We start from the raw sequence: 21,357 nt of genomic DNA, 5'->3' as shown, positions 1-21,357 counted from the left end.
GATGGAGAGCCTCCAAAGATTTTCTGTTCCTAAGCAGTATGATTTATTTATTATTTATCAAATTTCACAAGACGTATACAACGATCAAATAAAAAACAAGTTATATGAATGCAATCATGATTACAATTAAAATATATTAAAAAGTAAAATATAGAGGTACAGAGTGAATATATCAATAGCAATGGCACTTAAACTTCTATACCGCTTCACAGTGCTTTAGGGCCCTCTCTAAGGGGTTTACAGAGTCAGCATATGGCCCCCAAACAATCTGGGTCCTCATTTTACCAACCTCAGACAGAGGGAAGGCTGAGTCAACCTTGAGCCGGTCAGGATCGAACTGCTGGCAGTCGGCAAAATTAGCATGCAATACTGCATTCTAACCACTGCGCCACGGCTCTTAATGCCCATTAAGACCCCATGAGAAGGACATCATATACATTTAATTAAATAAATAAAATAATGGAGAAAACATTCCAGACACAGCGGAAGCCGGGAACACCTGCTTGCTGGGACCCACCAAATTTATGCACGTTTCCAAATATATGAAGCCTGCATACATATATACAAATTTCATTGAGCAAACATGCCTAAATTAGCTTTAACAAATAACCAAATCCCACACATCCTGCCGTATCAAATGCCCCGGTACTTAATGAAGCCCTTAAGTTACTGTTAAGGAAATACATTTCCAAAAGCGTCACAGAAAAAGCATAATTTCCTATTTAAGAAGAGTCACTCGCAATAACAATTTGTTAAAACTGCAGTATGCAACACAACCCAGAGATGCCCTCCAGCTCATCACACCACTCCTTTTCAGCTCCTCTTCACAACCTCTGAGGAATGCAAATACTTAATACTATTACCGATTTGCATTTAACAGTTTTAAGTTGGTGCAGAGGTATTCTACTTGCTACTCAGCTTTCAAATCTGAGTAAGAAAAAGACATGCAAATTTTAGCCTGGCCTACATATGATAGATACCTTTTGAAGGTATTCTACTTTCACTACCTGCCATCTTTCTGTCAACAGCACGTTCCCAAGAATCTGTTTCTCAATCTTCTGATGATTTTATTGCTCAACCCAAGAGTTAATTTCTGAGAAATGTCATCATTTCTTGATATTACTTGATAGAAACTTTCCACTCAGCAATTTGTATGTTTATAAATACTGTGGGCTGCTGCCCTTCAAGGTAATTACTGGGTGAGATTTAAAGCTTCCCAATTTTGAACGCAGATTTAAGCCTGCTCTTTCATCACAGGAGTGGGGAAAAACCACAAAACTTTACATCAAAGTGAAATAAAAATCAGTCCTTCTGGCTTACTGTTTAACACCAGGACAGCTACTGTTAAGATATCTCTCATCTGGGAGATATATTTGTATAGAATGCAGTAATAAGCGATAGATTTTACAGCCCTCTCTAAGCGATTTACTGAGTCAGCAATCTGGAGCCTCATTTTACCAATCTCCGAAGGTGGGAAGCCTGACACAACTTTGAGTCCTTTCAGAATCGAACTCCTGGCAGTCAGCAGAGTCAACCTGCAATGCTGCATTCTAACCACTATGCCACCAGGCTCTTGGTATACAATAGACCTGGAATGAATCAAAGACCTGGCTGAAAATTAATCTCTCCCATTAAAGTTTCTTAAATTACAAGTAGTCCTCAGGTATAGTAGTTGTTGACTTACTTACGTCCAGAGGTCGGTTGCTCCCAGTTCGGCTGAACCGGTTGTGGTAATCTGGATTGGGTCGCAGAACCGGCAGCCACTCAGGCTGGCCATGCCCCCGAACCGGTTCTGGTCTCCATTGTCATATTTTTATTAGCTTTTAATGGTCCTCGTGCATGCACAGAACTATTTACAGTAAACTGCGCATGTGCGAGCAAAGTGCAGGTGGGGTGTACGCAAAGCAAGCAGTGTGCAAGCAAAATGTGCGTGAAGTTAACCGGTACCGGTTCCCGTAGGAACCCCCCCCTGCTTACGACCGTTTATTTAAAGATAATTTGGAGCCCCAACAGTGCTAAAAAAAAGGTAACTTACAACCCATCTTCAAAGTTATGATGACTATCAACTATAAAGCGATTACAGTGGTTATACGTTTGCAGTTTGAGCACTTGGCAACCAGCTTGCGTAGAGTGTCCTATGGCTATTTGATTATAATTTATGATATTTCCAGCCGCTTCCAACATGCAAAGTCACTGTGGTGATTTGGCACTTAGCACTTTTGAGTTATATACCGCTTCACAGTGCTTTGCAGCCCTCTCTAAGCGGTTTACAGAGCCAACATATTGACTCCAACAACCTGGATCCTCATTTTAACGACCTCAGAAGGATACAAGGCTGAGTCAGCCTTGAACTGGGTCAGGATCAAACTCTTGGCAGCGGGCAGAATTTGCCTGCAATGCTACATTCTAACCAATGCACCACTACAGAACCAACATGCTGACTGGAGTGTCCTGGGAACTGAGCCACTTAAAATTGCTGAGTTTGAGAAAGACGGGTCTAGATCAGGCGTTCCCAATCTTGGCAACTTTTAAAACATGTGGACTTCAATTCCCAGAATTCCCCAGCCGTCTAGCCAAAATCCTGGGAATTGAACTCCGTACATCTTAACGTTACCAAGATTAGAAATCCCTGGCCTAGACTATAAACCCAAAAGCAGAAAGTAAGCAGGAGCAGCATTCTTTCTAAAACACTAAATTAGTGTTTTATTTTACTGTGGGATCCATTCTAAATTATGTACTGCCATGCTATAACATTTGAAAGAGGGTTTTAAGCGATCTTCCCATGGCAAGCCACGTTGGATGCCTGCTTAATTTTAACTACGAAAGAGCATCAGAACGCTTATATATAAAAATACAACCCTGGCATTAAAGCAGCCACAATTGGCTACGTTCCAGATAAACGGCTTTTATTTAAAACGAGCCATTATTACGGCTTAATGTGATTGGTAACTATGTTCACAAGCAATACTCATCCCAATGTAATGAGCAGAGATGAGAAACTTGTCTCCTCTTGTCATTAGCTATGATTCCTGGAGGGTGACAGATTCTGATTTAAGGAACTCTTCTAGTTCCTAAGTCACTTTTCTGCTTCCAGAACTAAATGAAAGCACCAAAATTTACATGCGCTTTGGGGATTTAAGTGGAAAAAGATTCACTACCCCAATCACCATTGCACTCTCCCCTGGGATGTCAGAAGGCAAATTAGCAAAAGGTGAATAAGAGTTTATCAGAAAGATAATTCATAAATCAGCCCTGGGCAACCTATAAATAAAGTATGCCGACCGTTCAAGCCCACAAAATATATTATTTATATGCTAAGAAGCAACATATGTTTTCCACTCTCGAAAAGAAGCATCTTTCCTTCAAAGGCAGAGAAGAAAAGGGCGGCCTCTTTTGCTGAATTGGAGGCCAGATGGACAATTCATCACCTCTCTGTCAGCCAATTCATGTTCAGTAATGGTCAAGGAAGAACGGCCATTCTTTAGTTATTTTGTCTTGTGATTAATGTTCCATTTATCTGCCCATAGAACAGAAACAACTGTAATATGGAAACAAACTAAGTCTCCTAGGGGGAATGGAACACTACTATTTCCATAAGCTACCGGTGAGCTACTATAGACACCAAATTATGTGTAAAATGCAAATTTGGCCTTAACCAAATAACGTAAGAATAAGCCCAGCACTTTGCTTTGAGAAGTGAGTTCCATTCATGGCCAACAAGTTACCTTTGGAGGACCTAGAATGGCCCACAAGGTGACTTTGGAGAACCTAGAGTGGCCAATTAGATGCCTTTAGAGGACCTAGAGTAGCCAATTAAATGCCTTTGGAGAATCTAGAGTGGCCAACCTCTTTTCATGGCCAATTAGATGCCTTTTGAGGACCTAGAGTGGCCGACCTCTATTCATGGCCAATTAGATGCCTTTAGAGGACCTAAAGTAGCCAATTAAATGCCTCTGGAGGACCTAGAGTGACCAACCTCCATTCATGGCCAACTAGATGCCATTAGGGACTCAAGACTAAGACATAAGCCCTCTTACGCCACTATTCTCCAAGAACTGGAATTTGAAGACACACAATCCCCTAACAAGAGATTCCATAGAGTCTTCAAGACCAACAGCTTTTGATAGATCTGCCCTCCATGAATTCATCCAACCCCCTTTAAGAGCTTTCAGGTTAAGGATCATCCCCATGGCTTGCGGCAATGAATTACAAAGACTAACTGTGCACTGGATGGAGAAGTGCTTTCTAATCAGCTTCATCTGTCCTAGTGCTTAGGGGAAGAGAGGGAAAAATTCTCCATACCATGCACGATTTTATACAATGTGCTCCTGTCCTCGTTCATCTTTTTTCTAACATAAAGAGTGTGCATTTCAATGAGAATTAAAATGTGGTCCCTGAGAAAAGTGAATGAATGGGGGTTTTCCAGAGAGAAATGTTGAAAGCAAAAGCTTAAATTTGATAGAGGATCAAACAGAGGATCAATCTTCTATCTAGTTTGATCAAAGAGTTAGAGATGTAAGAAGGAACTTACATCAAAAATAGCATCATTATGGAAGCTTTCTGGGCTACACTGGAGCTAATGGCCTTGAGAAGGGGCAGGTGTTCTGACCTAGACTTCCCAAGAACATGAAGCAAACTCCTTGTCCCGACAAAAAAAAACCCTTTTATTAATTTACTGTGAATTCTTCTCATTCACATCCAGCAAAGTCTTTCAAGGGAGGATTTACAGTCACAGACCTTATCTGGCTTGGAGAGCTGCCAGGCCAATATCTGCAAAATCTGGCAAGGAGTCTCGGAGAGTCACGAACCAATTAAGCGAACTAACTGTCTCCTGCAAACTCCACTCCCCTTTTGCTCCTCTTTTATTTCCTCTGGGAGGAGCCATTCATTGTTCACCTGTGGCCTTTCTCCCAAGTCGACCCCTGTTCTTTAGCTGTTCCCTTCATCTGGCAACTCTGCGCATGCACACATTGGGAACAGGCTCCAGCTGTTCGTCTGCCTCACTGATGTCTGACTCTGAAGGCAGCTGACAACTGGCATACTCTGGCCCCCTCTCTGCCTCCGACACAGAGCCCTCATCAGAGCCTTCCCCAGACTCCAGGACTGGCTCATGTTCCTTCACAACCTCCTCTCTGTTCAAAACTTCTGCCACTTTGCTGGCCATTGGTGGGCCACAACAGCAGGCTCTTTTCCGCTAGAGAGTGGTTTCCCAAACTTGGCAATTTTAAGACAAGTGGACTCCCAACTTCCAGAATTCCCTAGCCAGTCATGCTGCCAAGCTTGGGAAGCCATATCGACTAGAGAATGTTTTTCCCAATGGTGCTTTTTCTTGAGCTGAAGAAGCTTTTTGAATGAGAAGTGAAACATCTTCAAAGAAAACCCAGAAAGTCCACTTGCCTCTTGAAAAAGCAACTTTGGGGCAACCATGATGTGGGTGACTGAGAATCTCCATAGACACTTAGAGAATGGTTTATATGTAGAAGCTGGAAGACCAGCTGAATTTTAAATTTACACCATGGGACACATTCTGGGCCTGAATAAGATCCATGCTCAAAACAATGGATGTGAGAAGGAAAGAGCAGGCAGATCCACACCCATGTAAAAAATCTGGTTATAAATTAATCTTTAATCTCCAAAGTAAACAGAATTAATATTCACCCTCTGGCAGGAGGCCTAAAGAATAATAATACCAAGATGTTCCAAAGAAGAGTAGAGAAATCTAAGCAGACTACAGGTAGTCCTTAAGTTATGACCATAATTGAACCCAAAATTTATGTTGGCAAACGAGACATTTGTTAAATGAATTTCATCCCATTTTACAACCTTTCCCTGCCACCATTAAGTGAATCATTGCAATTGTTAAGTTAGTAACATGACCTCAAAGCGAGTCTGGTTTACCCATTGACTTTGCTTGTCAGATGGTCGCAAAAGACGTTCACGTCACCCCAGGACAACTGCATAAACATGAGTTGGTTGCCCAAGCATGTAAATTTTGATCATGGGGGTGTTGCAACGTGAGTGAGTAAGGAAAATGGTTGTAAGTCATTTTTTTCACTGATGTTGTAAGTTTGAACGGTCGCTAAGTGAACTGTTGGAAGTCGAGGACTACCTGTCCATGTCTCATCAATGCTTTTTAACTCTTTTTTTTAAAAAATTTGCAAAATATTGTGAAGCAAATTCAACACCTGTACCTTTTTCAATCCTTATTGCAGTGGTGGGATTCAGCCGGTTCGCACCTATTCGGGAGAACCGGTTGGTAACTTTCTAAGCAGTTCGGAGAACCAGTTTTGCGACCTTCTGACAAAACAAAGTCAATGGAGAAATCAGATTCACTTAACAACCGTATTACTAACTTAACAACTGCAATGATTCACTTAACAACTGTGGCAAGAAAGGTCTTAAAACGGAGCAAAACCCTCTGAACCACGAAAGTATCTTGCTCAGCAACAGAAATTTGGGGCTCAATTGTGGTCGTTAAGTCAAGGACTATCCATAGTCCCCCCACAGCAAAGCAAACTCAAGTCTTCAGCAATTATTCCAAATTGTCACTCAGGACCTGAAACATCCATGATAAGGGAGGGGAGGATAAATTACTGCTGCTCAAAATCACCATGCAGTTTGCAAAGGAAAAAAGAACTATTGTCGGAGTGCTGATCAGTAACAAATGAGGAAATGCTCGGGTGGAAACGCCCAAACCAGCCTTTGCACAAAGTACGGTGACTTGCCCTGGCATCAAGGGGCATTATGTCACTGTCACTTTCTGCTCCACCCATTCCAGCCTTTTTTAAGATTGAAAAGAATGAAGCAGTCTCAAAACACGTACATTTCAGGATCCAATCTGAATCAGAACCCTTTGCTCTTCCAAGCTTTCGGATTCATGCTGGAGCTTATCCTCAGGGAATTTCTCAATCTCCAGAATCAGCATATCCTGCAGATTGAGAAGTTTCTCAAGCATGACCTCCAGCACGAGTCTGAAAGCTTGGAAGAACAAACCCTCTGGTCCCAGGGATCGAGACTGACTGGATCCTGCAACATTATCCTGGGATAGGTATGTTTGCCTTCATTACATATATTTCATGAGTGCTTCTCCCAAGGACAATGTCCTTTAAGGGTCAAATACAGACAGAAACTCAGAAGAGGGGAATGAATTAAAAGAGGCCACAAATTCTCGGGAACACATTTCCCTTCAGCTACCTGAAAGTTAGGGACGCAGTGGCTCAATGGCTAAGATGCTGAGCTTGTTGATCACAAGGTCAGCAGTTCGGTAGTTCAAATCCCTAGTACCGCGTAGCAGGGTGAGCTCCCGTTAATTGTCCCAGCTTCTGCCAACCTAGCAAGTCGAAAGCACATAAAAATGCAAGTAGAAAAATAGGCACCACCTTTGGGGGGAAGGTAACAGCATACCGTGGGCATTCGGCATTTAATCATGCCGGCCACATGACCATGGAGACATCTTCAGACAGCACTGGCTTTTTGGCTTTGAAACGGAGATGAGCACTGCCCCTTAGAGTCGGGAACGACTAGCACATATGTGTGAGGGAAACCTTTACATTTACCCTGAAAGTTCATTCACAGTTTGTATTCCTTCTGCAAGACCGTAGCAAACCCGTTCCTTCCTCTCTCTAACACATTAGGGGGAAAAGCAAGTTTGAAAAAAATGGTCCTCTGAGTTTGCCCAAAAATAGGATAAGGAGGGATGGCAGGTGTAAAGAGAAAGGATGGAAACTTGGAAAGAAACTCCTTCTGGGGAGTTGACCATCAAAGAGATATGTAGCACTCCAGAAAAACTTTTGGTTTTCTGGAAAAAGACCTCATTTCTAGTGTTCTTGCTGTTAGTTACAAAGTCGTGTCTGACCCATCATAACCCCATGGACAATGTTCCTCCAGGCCTTCTTGTCCTCTATCATCCTCTGGAGTCCATTTAAGCTCACGATGACTGCTTCGGTGACTCCATCCACCCACCTCATTCTCTGTCATCCCCTTCTTCTTTTGCCCTCAATCTTTCCCAGCATGAGGCTCTTCTCCAGTGAGTCCTTCCTTCTCCTTAGGTGGCCAAAGTATTTGAGTTTCATCTTCAGGATCTGGCTTTCTAAAGAGCAGTCAGGGTTGATCTCCTCTAGGACTGACCAGTTTGATTGCCTTGCAGTCCAAGGGACTTGCAGGAGTCTTCTCCAGCACCATAGCTTAAAGGCCTCAATTCTTTGGTGCTCAGCCTTCCTTTATGGTCCAACTTCCCCAATAGCAATAGCAGTAGACTTATATACTGCTTCATAGGGCTTTCAGCCCTCTCTAAGCGGTTTACAGAGAGTCAGCATATTGCCCCCAACAATCTGGGTCCTCATTTTACCCACCTCGGAAGGATGGAAGGCTGAGTCAACCCTGAGCCGGTGGGATTTGAACCACTGAACTGCTGATCTAGCAGTAGCCTGCAGTGCTGCATTTAACCACTGCGCCACCTCGGCTCTTCCCCAGCCATACATTGCCACTGGGAAAACCGTAGCCTTAACTAGATTTGCCACAGCTTTCCTTCCCAGGAGCACGTGTCTTTTAATTTCATTTTGTAGTACCTTCACTAAAAGTTGACTCAAGGAAAGGCTCATTCTGGACTAAGTCCCTACACATCCTCCAGTAAAAGACTTTACACAATGCATCAAGGTATGACTAATTTAGTCATGGATTACTCTGCTTATAATACCACCAAATCTAAGAAGTCCACGGTGGTTTATGGAGTAACTTCCCGCTGTCCAACTCCATGCATCACCCAAAATTCAAACCACAGTTTTCAAATAGCAAAGTTTGGATTCACACCATGCACCAAGCAAACATTAAACTAATTGTATTACAGTGGAGCCCAAGGACACAAATCTATACTGGACAGATTAATGAATCTGATTCATAAGTAAGTGATTCATTCGTAAGTCAAACACACACTGCAAGTCATCAAGAAAACTTCTACTGTTCTCCAAATATCCTACAAGCTTCTCTACCCTGTACCACATGTTAGCCATCTATGGGCTGGCATAAGTAAAGAACCAACCAATAAACTGCCAGGAAAAATAGTGTGGCTTAACATAGGATTTTTTCTCTGTGGGTTCAGATTTGGTTCTCAGCCTTTTGAAGAATGCAAATATCAAGCTGGATCAGAAATATAGGCATTCCTTCTGCCTTGGTCTTCCCCAAACTCATAATTTTTAAACTTTCTGAAGGAGCATCCTCAAATAGCAGGTAGCATTCAGGAAGTCTTCCTTCATCTTCACCTGTCTCTGGATCGTCAGATGCCATTGATGACAAAGTATCTGCACAGTTGTGTTTAGTGTAGCAATTGTATATCAATTGATACATTTAAAAAGTGTACCAATTGTTTCATCACTGGAGGCTTTCAAGAAGAGACTGGACGGCTATTTGTCTGAAATGGTATAAGGCCTCCTGCTTGAGCAGAGAGTTGGAGTACATGAACGCCAAGGTCCATTGAAACTCTGCTACTCTGTTAATTGAGATGAGGCAACCAAATTCACATACAACTAAATCAGGGGTAGTCAACCTTTTTATACCTACCGCCCACTTTTGTATCTCTGTTAGTAGTAAAATTTTCTAACCGCCCACCGGTTCCACAGTAATTGTGATTTTATGAAAACCTAATGAAAATGTTTTTAAATAATGCTATGACTTTTTTTTTTAAGTCAATTAAATTTTAAAAAAGGAAAATGCTTTAGTATCGGACAAAACCCCTACCTCCCACCATGAAAGCTGGAACGCCCACTAGTGGGCGGTAGGAACCAGGTTGACTACCACTGAGCTAAATTATGGCCAAGTGCTTTCTGAGGGCTACCTGTAGAATTAATCTGAATGGCGCAAAATGTGTCAGTTGTTAACTGGAACAATACTGTAGGTTTACATCATGTTTGCATCATATTGTATGTAGATATGATATGATATATGATATGATATATGATATCATCATATCATTATGTGCATTTAAGTTATTTAAAATATTTATATCGCAACTAACAGTTAAAACTACATAAATAATAAAGCAACATAATATGCATTATATTGTTTTATTATTGATGTTGTTTTAACAGTCATGATATAAATATTTTAAATGACTTTGATGCCAGGTTCTTAATGGCTCTACATAATATATGTTTATATATGCTTAATATATGTTTTGAATGAATGAAAATGAATGAATAGAAGGAACGGATGAATGGCTTGCGATGACACTGTTTTATTTTGCCAATGGTTTGATTGTACAGGTATTTATTATTTTAACTGTGCTTTAAGTGTTTTTTGTTAATCATGCATTTATTTAGATAAGTAGGCACTTGTCAGATGAAAAGGGAGGGTAGAAACCTTTTAAAAGTCACATTCAGAAAACCTGTAATTTGAAAGACTGAAGGGAACCTAGCTTTTAGAAAGAGGCACAGAGGAGTTATCTATTTGTTTTATTAATTTATCGAATTTGTATAGTCATTCATCTCATTGAAAGCAACTCTTTTAAAGCTCCTTTCTGCAAAACCTTTCTTAAAGGCACCACAAGCAGTCTATACAGTAGTCTAAAAAGGCACCAGCTAAATCCGAGTACCCCACCCTCCCAGCCACAAACCATGCAAGAGATTTTAAATTCTCCTTTCTTGGTTCATTGGTATGCACTTCAAGAGGAAGGAAATGAAGTATGAGAGAGCGAGAGAAAAATGTCAAGGCTTAAGAGCCGATGATTCATTCGAACTTAAAACTTTTTTCCTAAATTGACAGTATGGTAGAACAGAAATGCAGAAGGCCAAGTTATGGGTGGCTGCTTGCCAAGCCTTCAATTCAGCACCCAGAAGCCAAGTTGCCAATAATTATTTGGCAGAAGGAAATTGTTAAAAACAAAGGGAAAACTGTCTTAACTGTACTTCATTTATTTAAGTTTAGTGAGGTTTCCAATAAAGTTGGAATGTCTGTTTAGTCTCCACCATTTTCATCCTCTTCCACGTTTTGGAGGGTGGTGTTTACTCCCCGCCCCCCAAGTCACCAGAAGTTGTTTTAACAAGCCACAATGAGTCTTGCTGAATCCTAAAACTTAACTCCTTTTATTCCAATAAAGAGCCTTGTTGTTAGTTGCAAAATCATGTCCGACCTATCTCGACCCCGTGGACAACGTTCCTCCAGGCCTTCCTGTCCTCTACCATTCCCCGGAGACCATTTAAGCTCATGCCTACTGTGACTCCATCCAGCCACCTCATTCTCTGTCGTCCCCTTCTTCTTTTGCCCTCGATCATTCCCAACATTAGGCTCTTCTCCAGTGAGTCCTCCCTTCTCCTTAGGTGGCCAAAGTATTTGAGTTTCCTCTTCAGGATCTGGCCTTCTAAAGAGCAATCCGGGTTGATCTCCTCTAGGACTGATCAGTTTGACTGCCTTGCAGTCCAAGGGACTCGCAGGAGTCTTCTCCAGCACCAGAATTTAAAGACCTCCATTCTTTGGCGCTCAGCCTTTCTTATGGTCCCACTTTCACAGACATACATTGCAACTGGGAAAACCACAGCCTTGACTGTACACCCTTTTGTTGGCAGGGTGATGGCTCTGCTTTTTAGTATGCTGTCTAGATTTGCCGTAAGGTTAACCTCAACTCGAGCAAGTCTAAATTCAGCAATAAATGTCAAAACTGTCTCCTCCACACACTCACCCATCCACCACCATATACTACCCTGGCTCAGGAAAGATGTGTTAGATTACAAAAATCTCATCAGATGATGGGAGTTGTAGTCCGCAACATCTGAGAGACATCCTTCTGAAGCAAGCTAAACCAGGGTTTTAGAAAAGGATTTTTTTTTAAAAAAAAAGATCGCTCTTTACTTCCCAAAGTTAGGCTCTCAACTGAGGTAGCTCACTGAAACACCCATCCTGTTAGCCCAAGTGAGCTAAAAGGAGGATTTTTATCACCAGCAAAGAAAAGGACTGACACGTAGGGGGTTGAGGACACCTGGAATACAGCATCCCAGTTTTGGTCATCACATTAAAAAAAATATGTTGAGACTTTGGAAAAAGTGCAGAGAAGAGCAACTAAGATGATTAAGGGTCTGGGGACAAAAACATATGAAGAACAATTGCAGGAATTGGGGATGGCTAATCCAGAGAAAAAAAGGACTAGGGGAGACATGATAGCAGTATTCCAGTATTTGAGGGGCTGCCACAAAGAAGAGGGGATGGTGGTAAACTTATTTTCCAAAACACCAGAAGGCAAGCAAGAAACAATGGATGGAAACTAATCAAGGAGAGGAGCAACCTGGAATTAAGGAGAAACTTCCTAACAATGAGGACAATCCACCAATGGAACAGCTTTGCCTTCAGAAGTTGTGGGTGCTTCATCACTGGAGGCTTTTAAGAAGAGACTGGGCTGCTACTTGTCTGAAATAGTCTAGGCGGGTCTCCTGCTTGAACCGGGGGTTGGTCTAGAAGACCTCCAAGGTCCCTTCCAGCTCTATTTCGAATTGAATTGAATTGCTCCGTTCTTAAAGATGCCACACGCTCGTCTTTTGTTTCACTTTTGTCTTTCCGGGATTCCGCACACTCCCTTCCAAATCCGATCGTCGCCCGTGCCAAGACTTGACATATCGGAAGTGGAATCAAAAGGAGCGTCGGGGTCGAATTCCGACCTGATCACGCCCAAGATCGGGGATCCCCGGGATCGAGGCGAGCCGGCGGGTCTCCTCTGACTTCCCTTGAGACTTCCGATCGATCCCCCACCCCTCGCCCAATTCCCCCAGCCATCCGCCCCTTCCCCTTGAAACCCGGATCGCGCTCCCGAACCGAGGCATCGCAAGCAAAGCTAAAGCCAAGTCTGCTAAGGGAAGTTTAAACCATAATAATAAACTCACACATACACAGAGACATACGCCCGCGCGTGCTACTTTTCTCTTTTTTTCGGTTTTTGGCTCCCCTTTACTCAAGCGGAGAGGAAGTGGGCGGGAGAGAGAGAGAGAGACAGACAAGGTTTCCCGCTTCTCAACTCCCCCCCTTTCCCAAGATAAAGAGTTAATCGTGGTTTATTCTATGTAAGGAAAGGGGGCTGGGGGTGTTAGAGACCCCACTGAAACGCTCCCGTTCTTCTCTTACGGCGCCCGCCCGCTCGCCTCCCGCAATAAAACGCAAGAGAGGTCCCTCCCTCCCCTCCCGTGTTCCCTCTCCGCCGGCTTACCTTGACGAACAGCTCGACCTGCGGCTTCTCTTCAGCCATGGCTGGGGAGGAGGAGGTGGAGGCTTCGACGGACGGCGCGGGAGGCTGGCGGCGGGGATCCGAAGGGGGCGGCGAGGGAAAGGCGGGCAAGCGGCCGGGGGCCTGGGAGCAGCGCCGAGTAGGCGATTCTGGCAACTTTGCCTCAACTTCCCTCCGCTACTCCGGCCACGCCCAGGAACTGAGCCCAGCCAGCCAGCCACGGGCCCAGGCTCGCCCCCACCCCCCACCCGCCCCGAGGAAGGAGACAGCGGCGCTGCTCCGGCTCGGGGTTGCCCGGGCTGGAGGCTGAGACGCAGCGCCTCGACTCCGTCCGGACCCGCTGCGCCAGTCGGCTGGTCACCTTTCTCTCTTTCTCTTTCTTTTTCTCTCAAACACACACACACTCTCTTTCGGCTTTTCTTGGACGCGGCGAGGTGGTGGCTGAGCAATTATTTGCGAGCCTTTGTAGGGGCCGCAGAGGACCTGGGCTTTTGTCCCAGGATGATGGTGCTTGTGGTCAAACTGGTCTCTCTCTCTCTCTCTCTCTCTCATTTGCTCCTTCCTTCTTCCCTTTTTCTATTTCTCTCTTTCCTCTTTCTTTCTTTCTTTTTCTTTCTTTCTCTCTCTTTTGCTTTCTCTCTTTTTTCCTCTTTCTTTTTTCTCTTTTTCCCTCTCCTCTTTCTCGTTCTCTCTGTTTAGCTTTCTTCCTTTTTCCCTCTTTCCTTCTGTTTTCCTTTCTTTCTCCCTCTTTTTCTCACTTGCATCTTTCTCTCCTTTTCTCTCTTGTTTCTTTTTCCCTCCCTTTCCTCTTTCTTTCTTTAGCTTTCTCCCTTTTCCCTTCTTTCTCTTTCTTTCTTTCTCCCTCTTTTTCTCTTAACTCTTTCATCTTTCTCTCCTTTTCCCTTTCTCCCTTTCCTTTTTCTCTTTTGCTTTCACTCTTTTCCCTCTTTCCATTTTCTTTCTCTCTTTAGTGTTCTCTTTTTCCCTGTTTCTCTTTTTCTTTCCCTTTCTCTTTCCTCTTTCTGTCTATCTTTTTCTTTCTTTTTCCTTCACTTTATCTCTTACTCTCCCTCTTTCTTTTTCTCCTTACATCTATTTTTATGAAATATTTTAGCACCAACAATAAGAACTAATACAATTTACAGCAGAACAAGGAAAACAAAAAGAAAAGAACTCAAAGTGCAATAAGAAAAAGAAGAGAAGAGAGCAAAAAAGAGAACAGTATGAAGAAGTGGCCTGAGATATTCTTCGCAATAATTATAAGTAGAATTATACTTTAAATTATTCTCACCAAAGTTACATTCTGGTTTTTTCAATCTATCCTGTCTAATTATCCAAACCATAAATTGCAAATTCTTTTTTTTTTTTCATTTTTGTGCATAAGGGGCTTTAGTTACCAAAAACAAAAATGTACAGTGTGTAAATATATATATACATTTGTCCACCTGGGCACGTTCTGTCAATTTGACCCGCCAATGCTCCACGGGAGGCAATGCCAAAACTTTCCTGTCAAACAGGTTTCTTAAAACACTGGCAACAAGACTCAAACCTGCCAGACCTGTTTTGCTATGGGTGATGATGGATATGCCTGTAAAAGAAGAGAGCCAAGAATCCTGTTTCCAATTTTGGAAGGGTTTCATGCAGAAAGACCCACCTGGAGGCTTGTCTAGCTTGGACTCAAAAGGCCAGTTGCTAGTTGTAAATCGAAGCTAGTAGGCAGTACACAGGACTAGAAATTTACTTGTTTTGTCCTGATCCACACGCATATACAGTAGTTATCAACATACAACTGCTTGATTAAGTGGCCATTCAAAGTTATAATGTCCTCCCCCCCCCCAAAGGTACTTATGACCTTGTTCTGAAGTTCTGAAACAGCCTTCCCCCCCCCCATGGTCATGTGACTACATTTAGGAAACTTACCAATTGGTTTGCATTGACGGGTATTTGCAGCGTCTCATGATCACATGACTAAGATTTATGACATTGCTGAAAACCAGCATTTAGTTCTGGTTTTTGGTAAAAACCACCCCAAAGCAAACAACCAGTTCACTTAACAACTGTGGCATTTGCTTAACAAATGCTGCAAAATGTCATAAAATCCAGTCAGTTACCTGTATAGTGATGGGTCACAGTCCCAATTCCAATACAGCTGAGGTTGTACTTTCTTAGAAAACCTTGTAGCTATTATAATGTAATTGCTATTAACCATTTTAGAATAATAGAGTGGAGTGGAGTGGAGTAGAGTGGAATGGAATAGAATAGAATAGAATAGAATAGAATAGAATAGAATAGAATAGAATAGAATAGAATAGAATAGAATAGAATTCTTTATTGGCCAAGTGTGATTGGGCACAAAAGGAATTTGTCTTCAGTGCATAAGGTCTTGTCCATAAAAGCTATAAGTGATAAATTATGCTTTGAAAAATAGATTTATATATCTTTATCTACATGAGAGGATTTTGTAAAGCTCTGCATCAGATAATAAAGTATTTTCCCAAATGCCTCCCCAAATGAATTTCATATGACACTAAACTCAGAATACAATAAAATGTCATTTCTTCTTGAACATATAATCCAGTTTACAGAATGCAGTTTGATGTTGCATTGTCACTAAGGGCCTATTTCTGAATAGTTAGCCAGTCTCCATTAAATGAAACATTAACCTTCGAAAGCCATCTACTTTCTATTTTTAAAAATCCCACAGACCATTGGGAAAAAAAAAACATATTTATTTACGAATTTTCTGTAGTGTCTAGCCAGGTTTTCTATTGGACTTTTATTTCAATTTTCCTTTTCTCCCACTCATCTTTTGGGGGACGGATGTCTTCTATTATTCTATTTCGTTGCATCATCATTGTCAAAGTTATTACGACTTCCATTCTGTCTGCAGGACAAGAATGGAGAAAATGTAAACATGCAATTGCATTCAGCAGAACAAGGAAGTGCAAATGGAAGGAAACAGAAGACTTGAGGTCAAAGGAAATACGGCTTCACAGATGTGCAAGATTTGAACTATGGCTGTCTAGACGTTCTATACCTACTTTCCACCCTGCTCGGAGGCTACCATCACTTGGTTATGATGCTGTACTAGCATTACAATAAAGATTTAGTTCCTAGAGTGGCTTATCTAAGGTATCCTAGTGGTGAAGATGCTCACCTCCCATTCAGAAAGTTTAGAGTTCAGTCCTAGGTAGTGGCAGATATATTTCTCCTAGGGCACAAAGAAAAAATATATGCTGTGAACTTCATGTGGTGTCAGGAAGGGCATCCAGCCAGCAAATGCTCAGTTCCATCCAGTCATCCTGACTCTATCCTGAATTAAGGGATTACAGGGTCGAAAAAAAGGGAGTTAGTCTCTGGAAAGTTAGTTTCTGGTTGGTTACATTGTGGAGACACCTTACCAAAACATTAATAATTATGTTCTTATAAGAAGGAATATACTATTTATTGCAGGAATATACAGGTAGTTCTCCAATTATGACACACAATTGGAACTGAAATTTTGGTCGCTAAGTGATATGATTAAGTGAATTGTGTGGCTACCAAATTTTACAACCATTTTTAACATAGCTATTAAGTGAATCGCCATCATTATTAAGGGAATCATGTGGCCATAAGCAAATCCGACTTCCCAATTGACTTTGCTTGTTGGAAGCCATCTGGGAAGGTTGCAAATCACAATCGTGTGCACAATCGTGTGTGGATGCTGCAACCATTGTAAATGTGAGCTGTTTGCCAGGGACCTGGATTGTGATTACATGACTGCAGGGGTGGTGCGATAGTTGTAACTGTGAGAGTGAGTTGTAAGTCACATTTTCCGAAGCCATCATAAGTTTGAATCATTGTTAAACAAATGGTTTCTAAGTTGAAGACTGCCTGTATATCTGAGTGGAAAACACCTTGCAAAGATGAGGGCTTGTAATATGTGTTGGACTATAACTCCCATCTCACAGTCAAATAGTGCAGTGAGAGAGGATAGCATTTAAATTCAACCCATCTGGAGTACTTTAAGTTAATGAGGGCTTGTGTGAAATCTCATTTCTTACCACAGGAATCAATACAATACAATACAATAGCAGAGTTGGAAGGGACCTTGGAGGTCTTCTATTCAACCCCCTGCCTAGGCAGGAAACCCTATACCGTTTCAGACAAATGCCTATCCAACATCTTCTTAAAGACTTCCAGTGTTGGCGCATTCACAACTTCTGGAGGCAAGCTGTTCCACTGATTAATTGTTCTAACTGTCAGGAAATTTCTCCTCAGTTCTAAGTTGCTTCTCTCCTTGATTAGTTTCCACCCACTGCTTCTTGTCCTGCCCTCAGGTCCCCTGGAGAATAGTTTGACTCCCTCTTCTCTGTGGCAACCCCTGAGATATTGGAACACTGCTATCATGTCTCCCCTAGTCCTTCTCTTCATTAAACTAGACATACCCAGTTCCCGCAACCGTTCCTCATATGTTTTAGTCTCCAGTCCCCTAATCATCTTTGTTGCTCTTTTCTGCACTGTTTCTAGAGTCTCCACATCTTTTCTACATCGTGGTGACCAAAACTGAATGCAGTTTTCCAAGTGTGGCCTTACCAAGGCATTATAAAGTGGTATTAACACTTCACGTGATCTTGATTCTATCCCTCTGTTTATGCAGCCTAGAACTGTGTTGGCTTTTTTGGCAGCTGCTGCACATTGCTGGCTCATATTTAAATAGTTGTCCACTAGGACTCCAAGATCCCTTTCACAATTACTACTGTTGAGCAAGGTACCATGTATACTGTACCTGTGCATTTCATTTTTGTTGCCTAAATGTAGAACCTTACTCTTTTCACCATTGAATTTCATTTTATTAGATAGTGCCCAATGTTCAAGTTTGTCAAGATCCTTCTGTATCTTTAGCCTATCTTCTAGAGTGTTGGCTATTCCTGCCAGCTTGGTATCATCTGCAAATTTGATGAGTTCCCCATTTATTCCCTCATCCAAATCATTGATGAAGATGTTGAAGAGTACTGGGCCCAAAACAGAGCCTTGAGGTACTCCACTGGATACTTCCCTCCATATAGATGCAGATCCATTGGGGACTACACATTGAGTGCAGTTGGTCAGCCAGTTACGAATCCATCTGGTGGTGATGCTCTCTAACCCACATTCTTCTACTTTATCTAGTAGTAGGTTATGGTCTACCTTATCAAATGCCTTACTGAAGTCCAAGTAAACTATATCGACGGCATTCCTCTGGTCCACTAATTTTGTCACATTATCAAATAATGCAATAAGATTAGTCTGGCATGATCTGTTTTTGACAAACCCATGTTGGCTTTTGGCTATTACTTTGTTTGCTTTTAGGTGTTCGCTAATTCGTTGCTTGATTATCTTTTCCAGAATCTTTCCTGACATTGAGGTCAGGCTGATAGGTCTGTAGTTTCCTGCATCTATTTTTTTTCCTTTTTTGAAGATGGGAACCACATCAACCCTTTTCCAGTCCTCTGACAGTTCCCCGGTGCTCCAGGATCTCTGAAAGATATAGTTCAGTGGTTCTGAGATCTCGTCTGCCAGTTCCTTCAGAACCCTGGGGTGTAATCCATCTGGTCCTGATGATTTGAATTCGTCTAGGGTAGACAGGTGCTCACTTACCATTTTCTTCCCTATTTCAACTTGTGTCCCTAATCTGATTTTTGTGGTGCTGTTTTTGATAACTGTGCATTATGACATCATTGCAGAAATAGCACAAATTATATAATTGTGTTGCTTCCCCCACTCCCATCCATGTGCACAGTATGTGAAGTTAGTTGAAGTCAACTCTAGATTTAAGGATGACTTACATTCCAGCTTCACCCAGACATATGAGCTTCCTATAAGTATTTCAGTATTTGAGGGGCTGCCACAAAGAGGAGGGGTCAAATTATTCTCCAAAGCACCAGGAAACAGGACAAGAAACAATGGTTGGAAACTGATCAGAGAAAGAAGCAACCTGGAATTAAGGAGACATTTCTTAACAGTGAGGACAATTAACCAGTGGAACAGCTTGTCTTCAAAAATCGTGGGCGCTCCGTCACTGAACATTTTTAAGAAGAGACTGGACAGTCATTTCTCTGAAAAGGGATAGGAATTCCCGCTTCAGCAGAGGGCTGGACTAGAAGTTGATAAAATGGACTGTGGTTTAACAAAGGCTTATAGGATCTTTAGGTTTTAAGGAACAAGATAAGATTCTGTGCTACTTTACTGCAAAAAGCTTAGCCCTCTAGGGGAAAAAATGTGTTATTCTTGCTACTGAATTATCTGAGTGTGTTAGGACAGGAAGAGGTCAGTTTTCAGGCAAGGGGCCCACCAAGAATTTGAACAGCCTGGCAGCTTGAGACAGAAAAGCTGCCATGGGAGATATTATTGTTTAGAATGGCCATTTGTCAGAAAGCTAACTTAAGTCACCCTGAATGCTACTTTGTGGAACACAAACTTTGAAATTAAGCTGCCAATATTATGCCCCCTAAACATATTTTATTAAAAGAAAACTTTTAAAACGCACATCCAGTCTGGGTAGACCAAGGGACGTGTCTGGAGGAACATTGGCATCGGTATAATCTACCCCTAGACTACGCCATAAATCGTTTGTATAAATAAACTTTTAATGCTTTTCCGACAGGAAACATGTACATTTGACTTGGATCAGCTTGTCCAGGAGAATGGGTTCTTTATGCTTGCTCCTGATATGGGTTCTGTCTTACTCAGAGATCTCACATGTTTCTGAGAGAATTAGAGTTTTCATTAGAAGTTAATTAGCCCAGCCTTCAAGCACTTGGTGGCTCAGTGGCTAAGATCCTAAGCTAGTTGATCAGAAAGGTCAGCAGTTCGGTGGTTTGAATCCCTACCGCCGTTTAATGGAGCGAGCTCCCATTACTTGTCCCAGCTTCTGCCAAACTAGCAGTTCGAAAGAATGTAAAAATGCAAGTAGAAAAATAGGAACCACCTTTGTTGGGAAGGTAACAGCGTTCCGTATGCCTTCGATGTTTAGTCATGCTGGCCACATGGCCATGGAGACGTCTTCAGACAGCGCTGGCTCTTCGGCTTTGAAACAGAGATGAGCACCGCCCCCTAGAATCAGGAATGACTAGCACATATTTGTGAGGGGAACCGTTATTTTTACCTTTAGCCCAGCATTTATATCTACTATGTTGATTCCTGCTGACTGTAACTCCATGCAGTTGTTTTGGCAACATTTTTCAGAAGTGATTTGCTATTGATTTCTCACTAGAGCTAAGAAGGAGTGATGGGTCCAAAGTCAGCTATGTGCCTAAGGCAGGATCAGAATTCACATTTTCCCTTTAAAAAAAACAAAAACCTGATGCATTTAAACCACTGCACGGAACAGCTTCTAATTAATGCCTTTACCATTCCTGAAATGGCTCTCTTGCAGCTTCTACGTAGGAACCACTTGGGATTATGGCTGAGGCACCAAGCTAGAAACTGGGCGACAGTGAGTTCCAGCCCTGCCTTAGACACAAAAGCAGCTGGGTGACCTTGGGCCAGTCTCTTTCTTTCAGCTCCAGAAGAAGGGCAAGGGCAGAGCACTTTCCAAAAAATTTGTCAAGAAAAGTGCAAGGACAAATCCAGGCAATTGTAGGAAGTAGGGGTGGGATTCAAAATTTTTAGCAATCGGTTCTCTGACTGGCTGCTGGGTGGGCGTGGCCAACTCTGTCTCCTGCACCACGGGGGGTTAGGGTTAGTGTTTTCACCCTCCTGAGCAGGGGTGGGTTCATGCCAGTTCTAACCTCTTCTATAGAAGAGGTTCCACAAATCTACAGTGCCGCTTAGAACCGGTTCCAGCTCCCTCTCCCCACCCGTCCGCACATCATCAAGATGAAGATCGAGAGGAGGAATTCTGGGAGTTGAAGTCCACAAGTCTTAAAGCTGTCAAGTTTGAACAGCCCTGGGGGTTTTTTTCTAAAGGGTTAGTGGTGCAAGGGTCATGTAACTGGACAACTTTAAAACTTGCGTGCTTCAAATGCCAGAGTTTCTGAGCCAACATTTTGTTTGCTAAGCAAGAGCGTTGTTAAGTGAGTTTCACCACATTTTACAAGTTGGCCACACCCACCCAGTCACATGACTGCCAAGCCACTTCCACCCGGTCACATGGCTGGCAAGCCACTCCCACAAAGCAGGCCACACCTACAGAA

General features: G+C 42.4%; 1 protein-coding gene across 1 annotated transcript in view; it reads right to left on the bottom strand.

The window, feature by feature from the left end:
- The window catches only part of CLIC1 (chloride intracellular channel 1), a 51,958-nt gene extending 38,562 nt beyond the window's left edge, over positions 1-13,396 (bottom strand). Inside the window, exon 1 of the mRNA XM_032211880.1 lies at positions 13,181-13,396. Within this exon, the coding sequence (XP_032067771.1) occupies positions 13,181-13,219 (39 nt within the window). The 5' untranslated portion in view covers positions 13,220-13,396. The remainder of the gene's footprint in view (positions 1-13,180) is intronic.
- Positions 13,397-21,357: the final 7,961 nt, after the last annotated feature.

The sequence above is a fragment of the Thamnophis elegans genome, chromosome 2 (assembly GCF_009769535.1).
Source record: "Thamnophis elegans isolate rThaEle1 chromosome 2, rThaEle1.pri, whole genome shotgun sequence".
NCBI lineage: Eukaryota > Metazoa > Chordata > Lepidosauria > Squamata > Colubridae > Thamnophis > Thamnophis elegans.
The sequence above is the reverse complement of the archived record's forward strand: the minus strand, read 5'-3'. Positions and strand labels throughout refer to the sequence as shown.